Consider the following 19,762-nt stretch of genomic DNA (forward strand, 5'->3'; position numbering starts at 1 on the left):
CCGCTGGCAGGCTGGAGATCCACTCGCTTACCTTCCGTTCCTGTGAGCGCGCGCGCCTGTGTGCGCGCGTTCACAGGAAATCTCGGCTCTCGCGGGAGGACGCGTATATGCGTCCACCCAGAAGAGCAGGGCCGCCGGCAGGACGCAATCCTGCGTACGGTGGTCCTGAGCTGGTTAAAGTTAGGATGTCCTGGAACGCCCTGCGTCCTTAAGGGGTTAAAGAGTGTTTTCAATACTTTTGCTGCATCGGCCTTCAGGAAGAAAGGCATCATCAGAAACACGCTGCTGGCTACACTCCGTACTGCTGGCGGCTTGGAATGGTTTTGGGAGGTGACAGGTTCGCTATAAAAGGCATCTGTTGGCTGGATGACTTTTTGCTTGTGTGCTTGGTAGCTGAAGACATCTGTGTAGGTCCCATGTTCATATGTGCCCTCATTGCTGAGAAAAATTATGTTTTATTATATGCAAATGAGCCTCTAGGAGAATTGGGAGCATTGTCATTACACCTAGAAGCTCTGCTCTCCTTCAAACTGCCACGTCCTCACACTTGGTCCTGTCAATGAAAGTGGAGAGGGCGTGGCAGTTTCAGAGAGAGCAGAGCCTATAGGTGTAACTGCAATTCCCCTATTGCTCCTACAGGCTCATTTGCATATATTAAAACTTAATTTTCATATATTAAAAAAAATCTTCAACCAACATAGATGTGTTCAGCTGCCAAGTGCACGTACAACAGGGCAGCCAGTGTCATAGATACAAATCTGCTGACATATGCCCTTTATTTACATTCCTCAATATTGGCAGCACCAAATAGGACAAGACATAAGGTTATGCAAATCGAGGAAGCAGCAGATGTCGCTAAGATCTGCAAATTTTTAAATACCTAGCTCCAGTCTGTGCCATGTGGGAGGGGCTTAATAATCAGATTGAAAGCAAAGTTTTTTGGGCCACATGAAGCCTCAAAATCGGATCAGGTTGTGTGGGATGATTGTGAGGTGCCTCTTGTTCGTCATGATGCCAGTTATCGCCACTTGCCGTAAACAAAGGATAGAATTCTTTAACAGACATATCATACCTCTGCATGGACGGATCGTTGGATTAGAAGAATGGCAAGAATAATCCATTCTGTACTGTAAGTGAAATTAGACATGACATCCCAAGCCTAGGATGGAAAACAGTGTCTACACAAACCATCAGGAGTTTGCTCAACAATGGGCTACGAGCCAGATGTCCAGCTACAAGTGTTCCATTAGCTTGCTTCCATATGGCACTCACTTGCCCTTGGCCTTATAAAGGGCCAGTGCATGTCCAAATTTTTTCCCAGCCAATGGCTGAAGGTCTCTGGCTATTTTAAGGCACCCTCCCCAGTAGGAGTGTGCCTGAGCTTTAGGTTTTCTAGTCTCAAGTGACCAAAAAAAGTTTATTCCTGGTCTGACTACCCGTGTATCATTCTCCAGCCTGACTGCCCAGACCTTAGCCTGTTTCTCGGTTTGTCCTAATGTCGTCTGCCCTGACATCAGACTTGTTTCACATATAAGCTAGTATGCTGTGTGCCCTGATCTTGTCTCCGGACTACACCTAGCACCGTGGGTCAGCTATCAACTACAGTGGGACTACTTCAGAGAACAGACATGTAAAAATAAAGTTTTACAAAAAAAAAATAGTTTCAAGTAAAAAAAAATTGTGTAGACAAATTAGGTATTGCCGTGTCCTTATCGATCGTCTCTGTAAAAATATCACAAGACCTAACCCCTCAAATGAACACCGTCAAAAAAATTTACTTTTTTTTTGTCAGCTTACATCATTAAAAGTGCAACACCAAGCGATCAAAGGGGTATGCCCTCCAAAATAGTGCCAATCTAACCGTCACCTCATCCTGCAAAAAATGATACCCAAAAAACATTTTTTTTGTTTCAAAAATGCTGTTATTGTGTAAAACTTGCATAAATAAAAAGTAGACATATTAGGTATCTCTGCGTCCGTAAGAACCTGCTCAATAAAAGTATCACATGACCTAACCCCTCAGGTGAATACCGTTAAAAAAAAAAAAATGTCAAAAAGTCATATGCACCCCAAAATAGTGCCATTCAAACCGTCATCTGATCCTGCAAAAATGATACCCTTCCTAAGACTATCGCCCAAAAACTGGAAAAACTATGACAGAATATGGACACACTAAAACATGATTTATTTTTGTTTCAAAAGTGATATTATTGTGTAAAACTTACCCAATATGTCAACTTTTTTATTTATGTATTTCTGCGTCCATAAGAACCTGCTCTATAAAAATATCAAATGATCTAACCCCTCAGGTAAACACCATAAAAAAAAAAAAAAACTGTGTCAAATTTTTTTTTGTCGTCTTACTTCGCAAAAAGTGTAATAGCAAGCAATCAAAAAGTCATATACACCCTAAAATAGTCATCTCATCCTGAAAATAATGATCCTCTACACAAGACAAAAACTGAAACAAACAGCCAAAATAATATTTGGTATTGTCGCGTCCGTAACAACCTGCTCTATAAAAATACTACATGATCTAATCTATCAGATGAACATAAATAGCAAAAAATAAAAACAGTACCAAAACAGCTATTTTTTGTTACTTTGCCTGACAAAAAGTGTAATATAGAACAACCAAAAATCATACGTACCCTAAAGTAATACCAACAAAACTGCCACCTTATCCCGTAGTTTCCAAAATAGGGTCACTTTTTTGGAGTTTCTACACCAGGGGTGCATCAGGGGATTTTCAAATGTGACATGGCAGCTTAAAATTATCCCAGGGAAGTCTGCTTTCCAAAAACCATATGGCGTTCCTTTCCTTCTGCGCAATACCGTGTGCCTGTATAGAAGTTTACGACCACATATGGGGTGTTTCTGTAAACTACAGAATCAGGGCAATAAATATTGAGTTTTGTTTGGCTGTTAACCCTTGCTTTATTAGTGTAAAAAAAATTGATTAAAGTGGAAAATCTGCCAAAAAAGTGAAATTCTGAAATTTCATCTCCATCTTCCATTAATTCTTGTGGAGTACCTAAAGGGTTAACAAAGTTTGTAAAATCAGTTTTGAATACCTTAAGGGGGGTAGTTTCTAAAATGGGGAAATTTTTCGGTGGTTTCTATTATGTAAGCCTCACAAAGTGACTTCAGACCTGAACTGGTCCTTAAAAAGTGGGTTTTGGAAATTTTCAGAAAGATTTCAAGATTGGCTTCTAAAACTTCTAAGCATTCTAACGTCCCCAAAATATAAAATGGCCTTCACAAAATGATCCAAACATGAAGTAGACATATGGGGAATGTAAAATAATAACTATTTTTGGAGGTATTACTATCTATTATAAATATAGAGAAATACAAATTTGGAAATTTGCAAATTTTTTTTTTTTCTAAATGTGGCATTTTTTTTATAAAAATAATAATTTTTGACTCAATTTTACCACTGTCATGAAGTACAATATGTGATGAGAAAACAAACCCAGAATGGCCTGGATAAGTAAAAGCGTTTTAAAGTTATCACCACATAAAGTGACACTGGTCAGATTTGCAAAAGATGGCCTGGTTACTTAAGGTGAAAAATAGTAGGGTCCTGAAGGGGTTAAACAATAGGTCGTTTTCTGATGATAACAGTCCCTTTAAGACTTCTAAAGTACTTTCTTTTATCACAACCTTATTGTGACAGAAAATGCATTCATAAAATGATTTGAATGGAAGTTTTTCTCAATATCTTAAAGAAGGAACAGGAATAGCAATTTTTTGACATAATGCTGTTTCCTGGTATTGCCTCTTTGACTGTTGTGAGAGCTCTGAGATTTGAGATACCATGAGTACGGATGAGCAAACCCGAACTTTACAGGTTCGGGTTCAGTGTTCGGGTGGTGTAGGATTTCCGTAATGGATTTCGTTATAACGGAATCCATAATGGAATTCCTACACCACCCAAACCTGTAAAGTTGAGGTTCGCTCAACCCTAACCATGAGCATGTCCTGTAGAACTTAGAACAGAATACAAGCAATTAAAAAAGCAGTATGTAGTCTATTAGTGGACAGACTGGGCAAATGGGCGATATTGAGACAACCCCCCTTCCTGGCATCCCGGGAACCTAGAAAACACTAAGAAGTATACACTTTTCATTTAGTTTACATTGATCTTTATGCTAGCACGTGTTTATTTTATTCATTTACAATGTTTATGGACTTGATTAAAATACATTTTGTACACCTCATATAAGGCATGCAGCAAAATTAGGGAAGTAGGAAATCTACAATTGCACTCTTTAAAATCCCGTATTCTGAAATTGTGAATGGAGTGCTTTTTCTTCCAGCTATAATGTGAGCGCAATGGAAAGCACTGGTGTTATTGTTTGTAACATTATCCCTTCTTTCCATGTATTTCTAGTTCTTTTTATGAAGTGATTGTATATTTAAACCTTCTAGCACTGGGAGGCAACTACTACATGGCAAAGACCTCCCTGATAGATTAAACCAGGCTCACAGGGTTTCATACTTTATTTTCCATTTCTTCCTTAGAACATGACTGTTGAAATGGCAAAACAGTCCACGACAATTAAAACCATGAAGAATGAAGTCCAGGAAAAGGAAGAACGAATTTGGGAATTGCAGGAAAGGTAGCGTATTATTATTTTTTCTTTCAGAGGTATGCCGTGATGCATTGAGTTTGTCACCACCTTGTGGTGGTAGCCGGCCTTTTCTCTTGATTCTTGAATGTTCTCACAGATTTTAACACTTATGGAATTTTGGGTCAGGGGAGGTAGAGAGTTTGAGGTGTTAATTCTCGACATTTGTTTTTCGTTTCTCTGTTTTAACTTTAATATCACAGATGGATTTTCTGCTTTTGCAAGAAAGCTGGGAAGTGCAGCTGAAGGTCACAAATTGTGTGAACTCATAAATGATTTGATGGAGTAACCAAAGTTAGATTGAGACCCCAGAGTGGACTTAATCACCCTTGATGTAAATTCAAATCTGTGCCGAGAGGAGAGGAATCTTTCAGATACAGTAATTCTTTGCCTGGGGGCTGAGAGACGTGTCAAGGTTTAGCTGCTTAAACTGGATTAAGCACCAAGGCTTATATGTATAACAAGTGCAAGAGGACAGTTTTGTTTGTTTAGATTTGGATTGATTTGGGCCTTTTAAAAGAGAAGAATTGGAAAGTACAGTAATAGTTTACAAATGATAGCTTCTTCCCTTTTTTTTTTCTCCTTTTGGGTTATGGGACTTTGATGTAAATTGGTCTTGCAGTGTCTTTATTCTATATGTAATGGTTCTTTGCTTGCCATTGACCTAATTAGATATTACTAATTACATTTTTATCCGGTATATGGCTATGGCAAATTAATCCTAGAGGAGGTCACCAGAAAAATGGCTATACATGTCAAGTAAAAAAAAAAAGTCATTTTTTGCTGAATTTAGTCTTGTTTTTTTTGTACTTACATTATTAGCACTTCATTTCTGCTCTAGCAATGTTGTGTTTCTAAGCTTTGGAATATTTTCAATTGATCTTCACTTTATTTTCTTAATAAAGGCAAACTGTTTTTGCGCAGGTTGTATTGTGTGGCAATGTCACGCTTGCCTCACTCTGTGTTTCAGCACATTTAAAATGAAAATGGTATCCAAGCGCTTTGTAGGTATAGTACGTGGGAGCGAAAAAAGTTAATGACTCTGAAGACCTATAATAGCTAAATATATGCTTATAATGATTAATTACCAACATGAAAAGACCTCTGCCGTCTCGTAAGGTTATGCTGAAAAGTGTCTGTAAATACTGTTCCGGGAAATGGAGCAGTTGCAGCAGAAATGTAATTTATAACACAGGCAAAACAAAAAGCCACCGATTTCAGTGCCATGTATGATACTTTTTTATATAACCACATCAGCCCCCATGTAAATTTTATATTGTTACACAATTTTCTTTTCTGAATATTTTATGCTGTCATTTATACACTATGTTTCTCTCATTGTTACTTTCCTGCCTGATAATATTGTCTTGCGATGTGAATATACCACTGTAGTACTGTTAGATTCATTTTCCGTACAACTTTTACATTTTGATCCAATCTTGGGACCTTCCTAGTTAACCTATCATACTAGCACCTATTAATGCTTATGTGCTTTTTTTTTTTTTTTAACCATTTCTCACTCTTTTTGGTAGGAGTGTAAGATATCATGAAACATATTATGAACTGAAAAGATTACTAGTTATGTAAATTAATATTTTTTTTTCTATTTTGTGTGTTTACCATGTAATTTCTTCTGCGTTAGAATAATTCTCTTCACGCACGACTCTACATAACTTCGGCGCATCCACCGCCAGTTCTAAATGTAAGACAGATTCCTTGGTGTCTTACATTTAGACCATTTTCTACTCCTAAACACGGCATAGAAAATTGTGAATGAGATGGGCCTGCCGGAATATCCCCGCCCATGCACGCCCTCTTTTTTACACCCGGCGTAAGCAGGGAAGAAGTCGCAGATTCTGCTCAACATGGAGTGCGACATAATCTGCCCCAGATGTACACCAAAGTTGCGTATATCCATTCGTATATGACCACCTCTGTACCTAACTGAGACAGAATCCTGAACATGGTCTAAAACACTTTTGAAAAAAGTTTGTGTTACATTTACTTTACATCTTTTGACCGACACCTTGCCTTAAAACAGACCTGTGCTTGTCAGGTATGACAACCAGCTTCAAAAGTTCAAAGCCAAAAATAAAGAAAAACATTTCCCAAGCAAGGTGTCAGAGAAGGACCAGGAGTGGTCTGTGACTATTTCTGCTACAAGAGATGCAGCTTGAGGTTGTCTACAGAGCAGGTTTTCTGTAGTGATGCTTTAGGCTGAGTTCACACGGGCGAGATTTCCGCGCGGGTGCAATGCAGTAGGTGAACGCATAGCACCCGCACTGAATCCTGACCCATTCATTTCAATGGGGCTGTGCACACGAGCGTTTTTTTTCATGCATCACTTCTGCAATGCTTTAAAATCGCAGCATGTTCTATATTCTGCGTTTTTCACGCAGCCCTGGCCCCATAGAAGTGAATGGGGCTGCGTTAATAACGCATTGCATCTGCAAGCAAGTGCGGATGCAATGCGTTTTTCACTGATGGTTGCTAGGAGATGTTGTTTGTAAACCTTCAGTTTTTTATCACGCGCGTGAAAAACGCATCAAAACGCATTGCACCCGCGCGGAAAAAACTGAACAACTAAACGCAATTGCAGCCAAAACTGACTGAACTTGCTTGCAAAATGGTGCGAGTTTAACTGAACGCACCCTGAACGCATCCGGACCAAATCTGTCACGCTCGTGTGAACTCAGCCTTAAGGTGCGTTCACACTTGTCAGATATGCCGCTGATTTGCCATCGTGCTGAAAATCTACAGCATTGTACATTACCAGCAAATTAGCTAAGATTCTATGAAATCTTATCCACACTCTCAGGGGTGGGATTCAAATTTTTATCAACGGGTTCCCTACTGAACGGTGGACATGCGGCATCACGACACATGTTTACATATACATACACCATATATATGCAACACACATACACATAAATACATCATATACATGGTACACATATATACAGTGGATATAAAAAGTCTACACACTCCTGTTAAAATGTCAGGTTTCTGTGATGTAAAAAAATGAGACAAATATAAATCATTTCTGAACTTTTTCCACCTCTAACCTGACCTATAAACTGTACTCAATTGAAAAACAAACTAAAATCTTTTAGGTGGAGGGAAAAAAACTAAAAAACTTCTAAAATAACGTGGTTGCATAAGTGTGCGCACCCTTAAACTAATACTTTGTTGAAGCACCTTTTGATTTTATTACAGCACTCAGTATTTGTGGGTATGAGTCTATCAGCATGGCACATTTTGACTTGGCAAGATTTGCCCACTCTTCTTTGCAAAAACACTCCAAATCTGTCAGATTGTGAGGGCATCTCCTGTGCACAGTACTCTACAGATCACCCCACAGATTTTCAATCGGATTGAGGTCTGGGCTCTGGCTGAGCCATTCCAAAACTTTAATCTTCTTCTGGGGAAGCCATTCCTTTGTTGATTTGGATGTATGCTTTGGGTTGTTGTCATGCGGAAAGATGAAGTTCCTCTTCATGTTCAGCTTTGTAGCAGAAGTCTGAAGGTTTTGTGCCAATATTGACTAGTATTTAGAACTGTTCATAATTCCCTCTAGCTTAACTAAGGCCCCAGTACCAGCTGAAGAAAAACAGCCCCTTGGCATGATGCTGCCACCACCATGCTTCACTGTGGGTATGGTGTTCTTTTGGTGATGTGCAGTGTTGTTTTTGCGCCAAACATATCTTTTGGAATTATGGCCAAAAAGTTCAACCTTGGTTTCATCAGACCATAACACCTTTTCCCACATGCTTTTGGGAGACTTCAGATGTGTTTTTGCAAAATGTAGCCTGGCTTGGATGTTTTTCTTCCTAAGAAAAGGCTTTCGTCTTGCCACTCTACCCCATAGCCCAGATATATGAAGAATACGGGAGATTGTTGTCACATGTACCACACAGCCAGTACTTGCCAGATATTCCTGCAGCTCCTTTAATGTTGCTGTAAGCCTCTTGGTAGCCTCCCAGACCAGTTTTCTTCTCGTCTTTTCATTAGTTTTGGAGGGACGCCCAGTTCTTGATAATGTCACTGTTGTGCCACATTTTCTCCACTTGATGATGACTGTCTTCACTGTGTTCCATGGTATATCTAATGCCTTGGAAATTCTCTTGTACCCCTCTCCTGACTGATACCTTTTAACAGTGAGATCCTTCTGATGCTTTGGAAGCTCTCTTTGGACCATGGCTTTTGCTGTGGGATGCGACTAAGAAAATTTCAGGAAAGACCAACTAGAGCAGCTGAACTTTATTTGGGGTTAATCAGAGGCACTTTAAATGATGGTAGGTGTATGCTGACTCCTATTTAATATGATGAATGTGATCGCTTAATTCTGAACACAGCTACATCCCCAGTTATAAGAGGGTGTGCACACTTATGCAACCACATTATTTGTTTGTTTTCTTCCCTCCACCTAAAAGATTTCAGTTTGTTTTTCAATTGAGTTGTACAGCTTATAGGTCACATTAAAGGTGGAAAAAAGTTCTGAAATGATTTATCTTTGTCTCATTTTTTTACATCACAGAAACCTGACATTTTAACAGGGGTGTGTAGACTTTTTATATCCACTGTAAATATACCATATACATGGTACACACACATACTGCCCAACTTTTAAAAAGTCAGTTTTTTACAGTGCTGGCCCACACCTCTAACTCCACCCAATTTCTATTGGCTGTAATTTTAACAACCGGATCTGGAGAACTGGAGGGAACTGGCTGAATCCCATGCCTGCACACTCTGCGTCAAAAATCAACAGCGTAAATTGGTTTGCAATGCAGATTTGAATTCTGCAGCATGTCAATTTTTCCTGCTGCTCTCCACTGCAAATTTCACCCTTGGATATATTTTGGTTTATAAGCATGAATTTGCGGCAAAATTTACAGCAGACTTTTGTGCTGTATTTTATGTCCCGTGTTGGACGTACCCTTAAAGTGTATATTCCCCTGCCATGATACATTGTTGATTTCTTCAGTGATACATCTGGAGGGTGCTTTAAAAGCAAGGCTCTTGTATGTCCAAATGGATTAATAGACGACATGGTCCATTAAGTGGCAGCCAGAAGATTGCACCTTGTTAGTGCAATGCTTCTGCAGCAAAACTGTGAGGATTCCAATGATTACATTATATTAGGAAATATGGCATTTCTCTTCCATTTACAGAAAGTATGCAAAGTACAACTACTATTGTACAGTGTGAGCCATTCATACAGGATACCCAGCTTTAGATGTCTTAAATGTGTAAAACAACTTTCCGCATCTGTTTCATAGGGAGAAGGTATAAATCTGAATTGTATAGTAGTAATGTGGGCCCTCTCTCTCTAGGGTGACTCGGATGGAAAGGGATGTCAACATGAAAAGGCATTTGATAGAGGATCTGAAAACCCGTCTGAAAACCTACCAGGAAAACGAGAGACCGAGCAAAGAAATGTTGGAAAGTCTTGAAAGGAAGGTAATTCACTCTGTATATTTATTCCCTGAGCCTATTATTCACAAAATCACCTTGGAATGCGGTGCAGCACATCACATCTGCGGCGTAATAATGCCCCGGAGACCGACTAACATCTCCCCACGACAGCCATTAACTTGATAGAAAAATAACATGCAATAAGGATCAAAAAGCGATGTTACTTTAAGCACATTCAGTTCAGAAACAGGAGGGTAAGGTGTGTTTGTGATCGCATCTTGACATGGGGAGCGGTGTTTGTCGACTCCGAATGAGTAACGCTCGTATAACAAATAGGAATGGTTAAACTTTACTCAATTTCACCGTCCGTCTACTAACAGTTAACACGCATCAGGCAGCTGCATAGAGTCCTGCAGACTGCTCTGCGCAGATACCGTTATGTTTTTTATATCTTTTCATTCATGTATGAATGTGCAGATTTAGCAGAGCTGGATGTGTCATGTTAACTCTTTGTGCTGTGGCACATGAGTGTAATTCAGGCACATTTTAGCACCCACATTAGGCTAGGGCTACACAGCGACAAAAAGGGTACAACTACACCACAACATGTGTTGCGCGACATTCATGCCGCACGCTATTTTTTATAATGATAGCTATTATACTGCAAAGCGACAGTAACTTGGATGGATTTTTTGCAACTGTCGAGTCGCAGAGTACGACACCATTAGCTAATGTTGCGCGACTTTTCTGCAACAAGAGGTCACTCGACACATGTCGCCGTGTAGCCCTATCTAATGACCTGAACTGACAATACCATAGATCTCGCCGTTAATTCAGATCATTAGACTCTGCTTGTGATGGGATTTGCTAGTGCAATAATGTGCTGGTGTTGCACTCCACCTTTATTGCTATAGAAGACATCTCATAACACATTAAATAAGCATACTGAAGAGTTCCAAATAAAAATGTAAACAAATGTAGCTCTGCTACATCTTTCTGGCTTAATAGGCTACAGTTTATAAGCTATAATAAATGTCCAACGTGCTGTATAATCCCCTGGGTGTCATTTGATCAGAAGTTAGGACGTTCCCCTTCGCTCTGAGCCTATGGTCAAATAGATATATATATATATATATTATTATTTTTTTTTATTAACATTTGGTCCTTAACATGTTGTTGAACATTAATAAAACATTAAAATCTGATAATTTGCTAGGGGAGCAGACCTGAGGTGATTTATGAGTGGTGCCGGGAGCCTCTGCCCAGTTTGCACATTTATAATATAGCACATGTAATTAGTGTGGAGATCTTCCTACATGGAAGTGTATAAAGACAAGATTAAACTATTTCCAGCAATGCATTGGATGTGTAAGTATCATTTCTGGTGCTCTTGTGTTGTGCATGACATGGGGGTTTCATGGAGGCATTATATTTCTGGCACTTGTCATACAGAACTTCAAGGGGTTATTCCATAAGTGATTAAACAAATCATCATAAAAGTCATCACATAGTACAGTGCGTGACAAACTCTTTCTAACAGAGCTAGAACCAGCCCTGTACCTCACATGGATCCTGAGATCTCCTTATTCATTGCTCCAATTGCTTGAGGGGGGGGGGGGGGGTCTCCTTTCTCGGCGGGGGTGTGTCTCCTTTCTCGGCGGGGGTGTGTCTCCTTTCTCGGCGGGGGTGTGTCTCCTTTCTCGGCGGGGGTGTGTGTCCTTTCTCGGCGGGGGTGTGTGTCCTTTCTCGGCGGGGGTGTGTGTCCTTTCTCAGGGGGTGTGTGTCCTTTCTCAGGGGGGGTGTGTCCTTTCTCAGGGGGGGTGTGTCCTTTCTCAGGGGGGGTGTGTCCTTTCTCAGGGGGGGTGTGTCCTTTCTCAGGGGGGGTGTGTCCTTTCTCAGGGGGTGTGTGTCCTTTCTCAGGGGGTGTGTGTCCTTTCTCAGGGGGTGTGTGTCCTTTCTCAGGGGGGGTGTGTCCTTTCTCAGGGGGGGTGTGTCCTTTCTCAGGGGGGGTGTGTCCTTTCTCAGGGGGGGTGTGTCCTTTCTCAGGGGGGGTGTGTCCTTTCTCAGGGGGGGTGTGTCCTTTCTCAGGGGGGGGTGTCCTTTCTCAGGGGGGGGGTGTCCTTTCTCAGGGGGGGTGTGTGTCCTTTCTCAGGGGGGGTGTGTCCTTTCTCAGGGGGGGGGTGTCCTTTCTCAGGGGGGGGGTGTCCTTTCTCGGGGGGGGGGGGTGTCCTTTCTCAGGGGCGGTGTCCTTTCTGCTGTAGCTCTTGCCCTGTAACAGTTGAAGATTTAAACTGTGTGTGTAACTGCCTCAGAGAAGTGTACAAGAAATAAGGAAAAGAATAAACAGCAGGCTTTGCCGTCCAGATGCATTTCATTGAATAACAAAATGGCTATAGTAATTTTTTTACTAAAGTATTCAGATCCATGTGCTGGTTTGAAAGATTTTGAATACTTTTTCGTGGCACAACCACTTTAAGATTCTGATCGGCTGCAGCGCCCCCTTCGTCCCCCAGTCCCGGTTGCCTTTTGTCTTATCATTATCATTTTACAGCTAAAGACAGTGACAGAGGAATGCTCTCACAAGAAGACATCAGTTGACTCATTGAAACGGAGGCTCAGTGTCATCACCAAGGAAAAGACGAAGTATGAGCAGATGTACTACAAAATAAAAGAAGATTTAGACAAAAAGGTATGTAGCATGGCTCTATCCTATTCATATTGTGGGGGCCAGAGTGCATTGTTCGGAGGCATGGACAGGCCAACCATACAGGGGCAAAGTTCCTACACCACTGTCCATTTTTTTCAAGCAGTCCTCAGGTTCATAGTTGTTACCTTTATAGCATATATTAGCAAGATACAGTACTAGAAAGTCTGATTGGTGCAGTCAAATTAATACTATAGGGAATTTATATGAATGGCAAGTTTCTTGTTGTCGCTTAGTATTGAGGTATTCCGATAAAGCTTACTAAGGACTATCTGTGGTTTATGGCGGGTGTACTCTGCCCATGGAGAAGATGGCACGGGTTGTTTGGTTTTGGGCTGGTATGGCAATTGCAATATAAAACAGAAAAAACATAGTGAAGACCCTTGGACTATACCAGCCGCTTTATTTTTGGTTAAAATAAGTCCATTCCCAGGGCTGCAGGATTGTATGATCACAGAATTTATTTCTATGCAAGTCTGTACGAGCCTCGATATGTGTATCATTGACTAGAATCTTACTTCCAGCTGACACAGCAGGTACTGTAGAGGTTATATCATCCTGCAGAGTGGAATGGACTGGCCGGTAACGTATTTCACTTTAGTACCCTCGGCCTTGAGTGTAGGATACAAATGGGGTCCCCAATAAAAGAAAAAAAGTGCTTGTTTAACACCTTAAAGGGGTATTCCCATCTCCGACATGGGGGCATATCGGTAGCATATGCCCCCAATATCTGATAGGTGCGGGTCCCACCTCTGAGAGCCGCACCTGTACTTAGAATGGATCCCGCAAAGTGCTGGAGGGTACACCATGCTTGCACGGACGCCCTCCATTTATTCCTATGGGAGCGCCAAAACTAGGAAGACGGCACGCTCGGCTAAATTCAGAAGTCCCATTAAAATTATGGGAAAGCGCACCAAACAAACGTGGCCACCGCTCCATTCACTTCTATATGGGCTAACAGAAATTCTGCTATTTTCAGCAATCCCATAGGAATGAATAGAGGGCAGCCACGTGGTGCACACTCCGAAACTTTTCGGGCTCCATTCTACATAAGTATAGATGGGGGTCCCAGAGGTAGCGATATGCCCCCAATGTCTAAAATGGGAATACCCCTTTAAGGACACAGACAATTTTCATGTTTGTGTTTTTTTTCTCCCCATCCATTTTTCCATTCACATAACCATATGAAGGCTTATTTTTTGGTATTTTTAATAGCATAATTTAATTTACCTTATATTGTATTGGAAAATGGGCATAAAGGATTCTTCGTTGGGTGAAATTGGGGGAAAAAAAATAATTATATTCGACCATAGATTTGTTGGGTTTTGCGTGTGCAGTATTCACTGTGTGCTAAAAAAATAACATCACAACCTTAGGCCTCATGCACACGGCCGTTGTTTTGGTCCGCATCCTATCCGCAGTTTTTGCGGCTCGGATGCGGACCCATTCACTTCAATGGGGCCGCAAAAGATGCAGACAGCACTCCGTGTGCTGTCCGCATCCGTTGCTCCGTACCGTGGCCCCGCAAAAAAAATTATAACCTGTCCTATTTTTGTCCGTTTTGCGGACAAGAACAGGCAGTTATATTAATGGCTGTCCATGCCGTTCCGAAAATTGCGGACGCCATCTGTGTTTTGCGGATCCACAATTTGCACACAACGGTCGTGTGCATGTACCCTTATTCTGTGAGTCAGTATGATTAGCTCACTTCTGCCAGAACAAGCCATCACACAGCTCTGTCTATAGTAAAGTAAAATAAAAAGTTATGGGTGTCCGAATATTTTTGAAAAGTAGTGAAATATTTCAGAAAATATATACATTTGGTATTGCTGTAATCGTACTGACCATCAGAATGAAATTAATGTCATTTTTACCATACCCTGAACACCATATAAAGAAAACCCAAGACAAAAAGCCCAAATTTAGTTTTGTTTTCCCCCATTCCTTTGAACACCAGGGTGTGGAAGAGGTTAACATTCTGTTTGTCTGGTTATTTTAACTTATTAACATAAGACTATCCCTTGCAGAATGGAAAAGTCACTGACTTGGAAAGTAAAGTGACTGCAGCTGAACGCACAATGTCTGAACTGGAAAAGGCAGCGACGCAACAACTGCACAACCTAGCAATGCAGAGCGAGCAAGCCTTGGAGGGGTTACAGAACAAAGTCTTCCATGGCAATAAGCGGATTGAGGAGTTTGTCACATTCGTAAAGGTATGTTGTACATGAGCCTTCAATCCATCCTTTCTACTGCCATTTCTCTACTTTGACAGAAATGTGATCATTTTGAGTTTGATACCCGTTATAGTGACGCCATTTCTATTAGATCATCCTGCTTCAGAATTGAAACTTGAATGCAGCAGAATTAGAAAAAGTTTAATGTCATTATCCTTTGGGGTCCCTTTTTCCTACCAGATTGAGTAGCTCAAGGGTTTTTTGGGTAACATGTAAGTTCAACGTGTTAAAACAAGTAAATCCTTTGAAGTCCTTGGTTGATACATGCCTGGCGCCTCTGCCCTTCCTCCTGTTCCCTCCAGAAGGTTAATAGAAATGGTGCTGGTGGTAGATGAGGATTTTGTCTGGTCTTTTTGATGGAATATGCAACAGAGGCTCCAACGCAGATGTGAACAAGTGTAGGCCTACTTATTATGTATATGACTTATTGCAACTTTCATACTCCTCCTTGGGTTAAAAATACTCCTCAAAAATGGTAGGAGGAGTATTTTTACTCTTCTGGAAAAAAAATGTAGTGCAAACTCTGCACACAATGATTCACGCCACATTGTAATATGTCTTATATACTAAACAGTATATGGTGGCATCACGGCGGCATTTTTACATTCCTGTCCAGAAGGTGGATTTACAGGAACAAGTCTGGTGCTATTGAGGGACATGTCCGCATCCGTTCCGCAATTTTGCAGAACAGGTGCGGACCCCTTCATTTTCAATGGGGCCGCAAAAGATGCGGACAGCACACTGTGTGCTGTCCGCATCCGCACTTCTGTTCTGCTGCCCCGCAAAAAATAGAACATGTCCTATTCTTATTGGCAGCCACGGACAAGAAAAGGCATTTCTATTATAGTGCCGGCCATGTAAGGTCCGCAAAATGCGGAACGCACATGGCCAGTGTCCCGTGTTTTGCAGAACCGCAATTTGCGGTCCGCAAAACACTTGCGGACATGTGTATGGACCTTAAGGGGATGGGGTGGGTGGGTTATATCTTCAAACATATAATCGCATATACATATTTTTTGTATCAAGTAAAACAATAAAGTTCTGCATCAAAGAAAATAAACTTGATATCAGCAGCAGATAAATTCAGATCAATGGATTAAATGTGTGTTTTTCACTTGCTAGTACCAGCCTTGTAACGTTTCCATTCCTCTCTTAGATGAGATGGGAAAATACACTGGAAGTAGTTTTAATGAAGATTAGGGGATGGAGGTCACAGCGTGCTGTAGTGAGGGGAGTAGAGGATGTGTCGCAGCAGAAGTGGAAGATGTACTGCAGATGGGGAGAATACTGTGTCACTGCAGGTAGGAGTGAATGTTCTGCTGATGGGGTAAAGATAGTACGTGCCTCTCAGAGGAGCGGTGATGTGCTTCATGAGGTAATGTGAGAATATGCCGTTGTGGTGGGAAGGAAAGTCTGCTAATGAGAGGACTTCTTCCTTGGAGGAAAAGAAAAAGGGAGACTTTGAGAAGGAAATGAGAAAAGGGGATTCTGTGCAGTTGGGGACACATGTTATTGGACTTTTGGGGGAAGGTTTTACATGTCAGTGTACAAACAATACCTCATGGCCTTAACCTCCTAACGGTCACGTTAAAATTGGCAAAAACCCTCCCCAAAATGTCACTTATTTTTTTCTTGTAGGTGTTAAATGTGTGTCTGCAGTAAATCTTGTTGGCACACAACTCAGGGGACACTATTGCATTTTAACCCCTTAGTGACATCATTAATTTTAGCCTTATGATCGAGCACCAAAGTGCTCGGGTGCTCTGGCCGAACACATCGGGATGCTCGGGTGCTCTACCGAGTACCTGAGTACAATGGAAGTCAATGGGACAACCTGAGCATTAAACCAGGCACCCCCTGCTCTGAAGAGGGGAGGGTATCTGGTTCACAGGAAAAGGTCAGAAATTAATGGAAACACCACAGAAATGGTTCGGGAACAGCATGGGGAGGATGTCTGGATGCATCTTGGACTCCCAGGTCGCTGCTTGAAACGATGTTGTCGTAGTAGTACGCCACTTTTACAGACTGAAAATAATATGCACAAAACTGAAGATTAAATCGGTTTTAGAGGAAACATTGTTAGGAAACATTCTTTCCTGTATATTTACTTGTATATAAAGTGCAAGTGCTGTCAAACATTACAAGTAAGAGTTACTCCGATGCAACCTGTATATCACATAATGGAGGGCCTTATTCACATTGTGGTACAATTGTTCAGGTAGTGGGACTCCTACACTCATAAAACCAATGCACTAAGATAAAGGGCTTCCAAAAATTACAAGGAACCGGCACTCCAATACACCCTTTATTACACATAAAATAGGGCATCATACACAGCCTTGTAAAATTATGATTGATGGCCTGCTGGTGACCCTCAAAAACATTTGGAGCAAGCGCCTGCTGATCTGACCATCTAAAACATTATGGGCGAAGGCCTGCGGCCGCTTTGGTGACTCTAGGTAACCTGGGGCTGATTGCACGTCCCCGTGACGGCGACGATCCATTCGGATGTCTGCCCTAAAAACTTTCGATGTTATTTTCAACGGCAACCATGGTGACCACGGGTAAGGGGGAATCTGTGTTTGATTCCGCAGAGGGAGCCTGAGAAACGGCTACGGCTACCACATCAAAGTAAGGCAGCATGCGCGCAAATTACTTATTAGGTATAATTAGGTGAGGGCTTGCAGGTGAGCTGACCCTGTAAAAGATTGTAGGTGAGGGCCAGCTGGTGAGCTGACCGTCTAAAAGATTGTAGGTGAGGGCCTGTAGGTGAGCTGACCCTCTAATACATTATATGCGAGGGCCTGCTGCTGAGCTGACCCTCTAAAACATTATGACTGACGGCCTGCTGCTGAGTTGACCAATTAAAAAATTATGGGAGAGTAGGCCGGATCACCTGAATACTTCAGCTAGGAGTAATGGAATAGGACTCCGGTTCTATTTTGTTGGTTTTCGGAACTGGGGCCATGATTGAGAGGGTCGGCCTAGAGGTCAAATTCTTGGACCGGCGCAAGACAAACCAAAGCAAAAGCATTTGCCAAGAATGTTTTCATTAATCAAAAACGGAAGTTCGAAGATGATCAGATAACATCATAGTTCCAACCATAAACGATGACATCCGTCAGCGTTATTCCCATGACTCGCCGAGCTGCTTCCGGGAAACCAAAGTCTTTGGGTTTCGGGGAAAGTATGGTTTTTAAAGCTGACAAAGTACACTGTATGTCACAGATACATTTGTGAAGCACACACGTTACACTGCAGATGTGGCCCTGGTAAGGTCACTGTCAGAAGCTGACACAGTCTATGGAAAAATGACATTGTATGTCACAGATAAATTTTTGATACGCAAGCGTTACACTGCAGATGTTGCCCTGGTAAGGTCACTGTCAGAAGCGGACACCGTCTACGGAAAAAGTACAATGTATGTCACGGAAATCTTTTTGAAGTACACACGTTACACTGCAGATGTGGCCTGGTAAGGTCACTTTCCAAGCGGACAAAGTCTACGGAAAAAGTAAACTGAATGTCACAGATATTTTAGTGATGCGCGCACTTTACACTGGAGATGTGGCGCAGCTAATCTCACTGTCCGCAGCGGACACCATCTATTGAAAAAATACACTGGATGTCACAGATATTTTTTGGTTGTGCACACTTTACACTGGAGATGTGGCACGGATAATTTAACTATCTGCAGTAGGCACCGTCTTCGGAAAAAGTACACTGGATGTCACTGATATTTTAGAGGTGTGCACATTTTAAACTGGAGATGTGGCGCGGATAATATAACTGTCCGCAGCGGACACCATCTACGGAAAAAGTACACTGGATGTCAGATATTTTTTGGATGTGCACACTTTACACTGGAGATGTGGCACGGATAATTTAACTGTCCGCAGCGGACACAGTCTACGGAAAAAGTACATTGGATATCACTGATATTTTAGGGATGCGCACACTTTAAACAGGAGATGTGGCGCAGCTAATCTTACTGTCCGCAGTGGACACCATATATTCAAAAAGTACACTGGAGGTCACAGATATTTTTTGGAGATGAGCACACTTTACACTGGAGATGTGGCGTAGCAGGCAAAAAACGTGCTGGGAGGAGACTCGAGCAAGGCGCTCGAGCACATGTGGTGCTCGGCCAAGTACCGCCATGTGCCGAGCATGCTCGATCATCACTGTTAAGAACCAATAATATTTTCCCCCTTTGTGTTCTAGAAGTCATTTTGTGGGATTAGTTGTAGGTTTTTTAGGAACCATTTGGGGGTATATATTGTGTATTAAATAACTTATTTTATTTTTAGGGGGAAAGATAAGAAAAACAGCAATTTTTACATTATTTTGTGGATTTTTTTTTTACGCCGTTCACTGTGTGGTAACATTTTTATTATTTTATTATCTGGGTCAATACAATGATGATAATGTCACATTTCCAGCTACCAGATATGGGCTTTGTATTTTTTGAAAGCTAAGATTCCAAGCTTTCAGACAATACCAGAAAGACTGCAATCTGTTCAGTACAGGGGAAGATATCACTGATAGAAATCGTGATGCTGTGAATGCAGCTAAAAGTGAAAGTAAAAGCAGATTTTAACAGAGATATCTTCTCAAAATGACTTTAGCTGTCATTTTGATCTTGTATGAAAGCCTGGAATGTCGGCTTTCAAACAAGACCAGTTGCATGTGTACCATTCAAGAGATAGCAGCATCTAAAGCAGCCCTCCCCCCTCCACATTCAGCCTGAGCTGGACTAGGGCAATTAGGTG

General features: G+C 41.5%; 1 protein-coding gene across 1 annotated transcript in view; it reads left to right on the top strand.

Moving 5' to 3' along the window:
- The window catches only part of CNTLN (centlein), a 327,152-nt gene that overhangs the window by 275,400 nt on the left and 31,990 nt on the right, over positions 1-19,762 (top strand). The window contains exons 21-24 of the mRNA XM_044286471.1: positions 4,528-4,625; positions 9,971-10,097; positions 12,604-12,741; positions 14,784-14,969. Of these exons, the coding sequence (XP_044142406.1) occupies positions 4,528-4,625; positions 9,971-10,097; positions 12,604-12,741; positions 14,784-14,969 (549 nt within the window). The remainder of the gene's footprint in view (positions 1-4,527; positions 4,626-9,970; positions 10,098-12,603; positions 12,742-14,783; positions 14,970-19,762) is intronic.

Source organism: Bufo gargarizans, chromosome 1 (genome assembly GCF_014858855.1).
Source record: "Bufo gargarizans isolate SCDJY-AF-19 chromosome 1, ASM1485885v1, whole genome shotgun sequence".
NCBI lineage: Eukaryota > Metazoa > Chordata > Amphibia > Anura > Bufonidae > Bufo > Bufo gargarizans.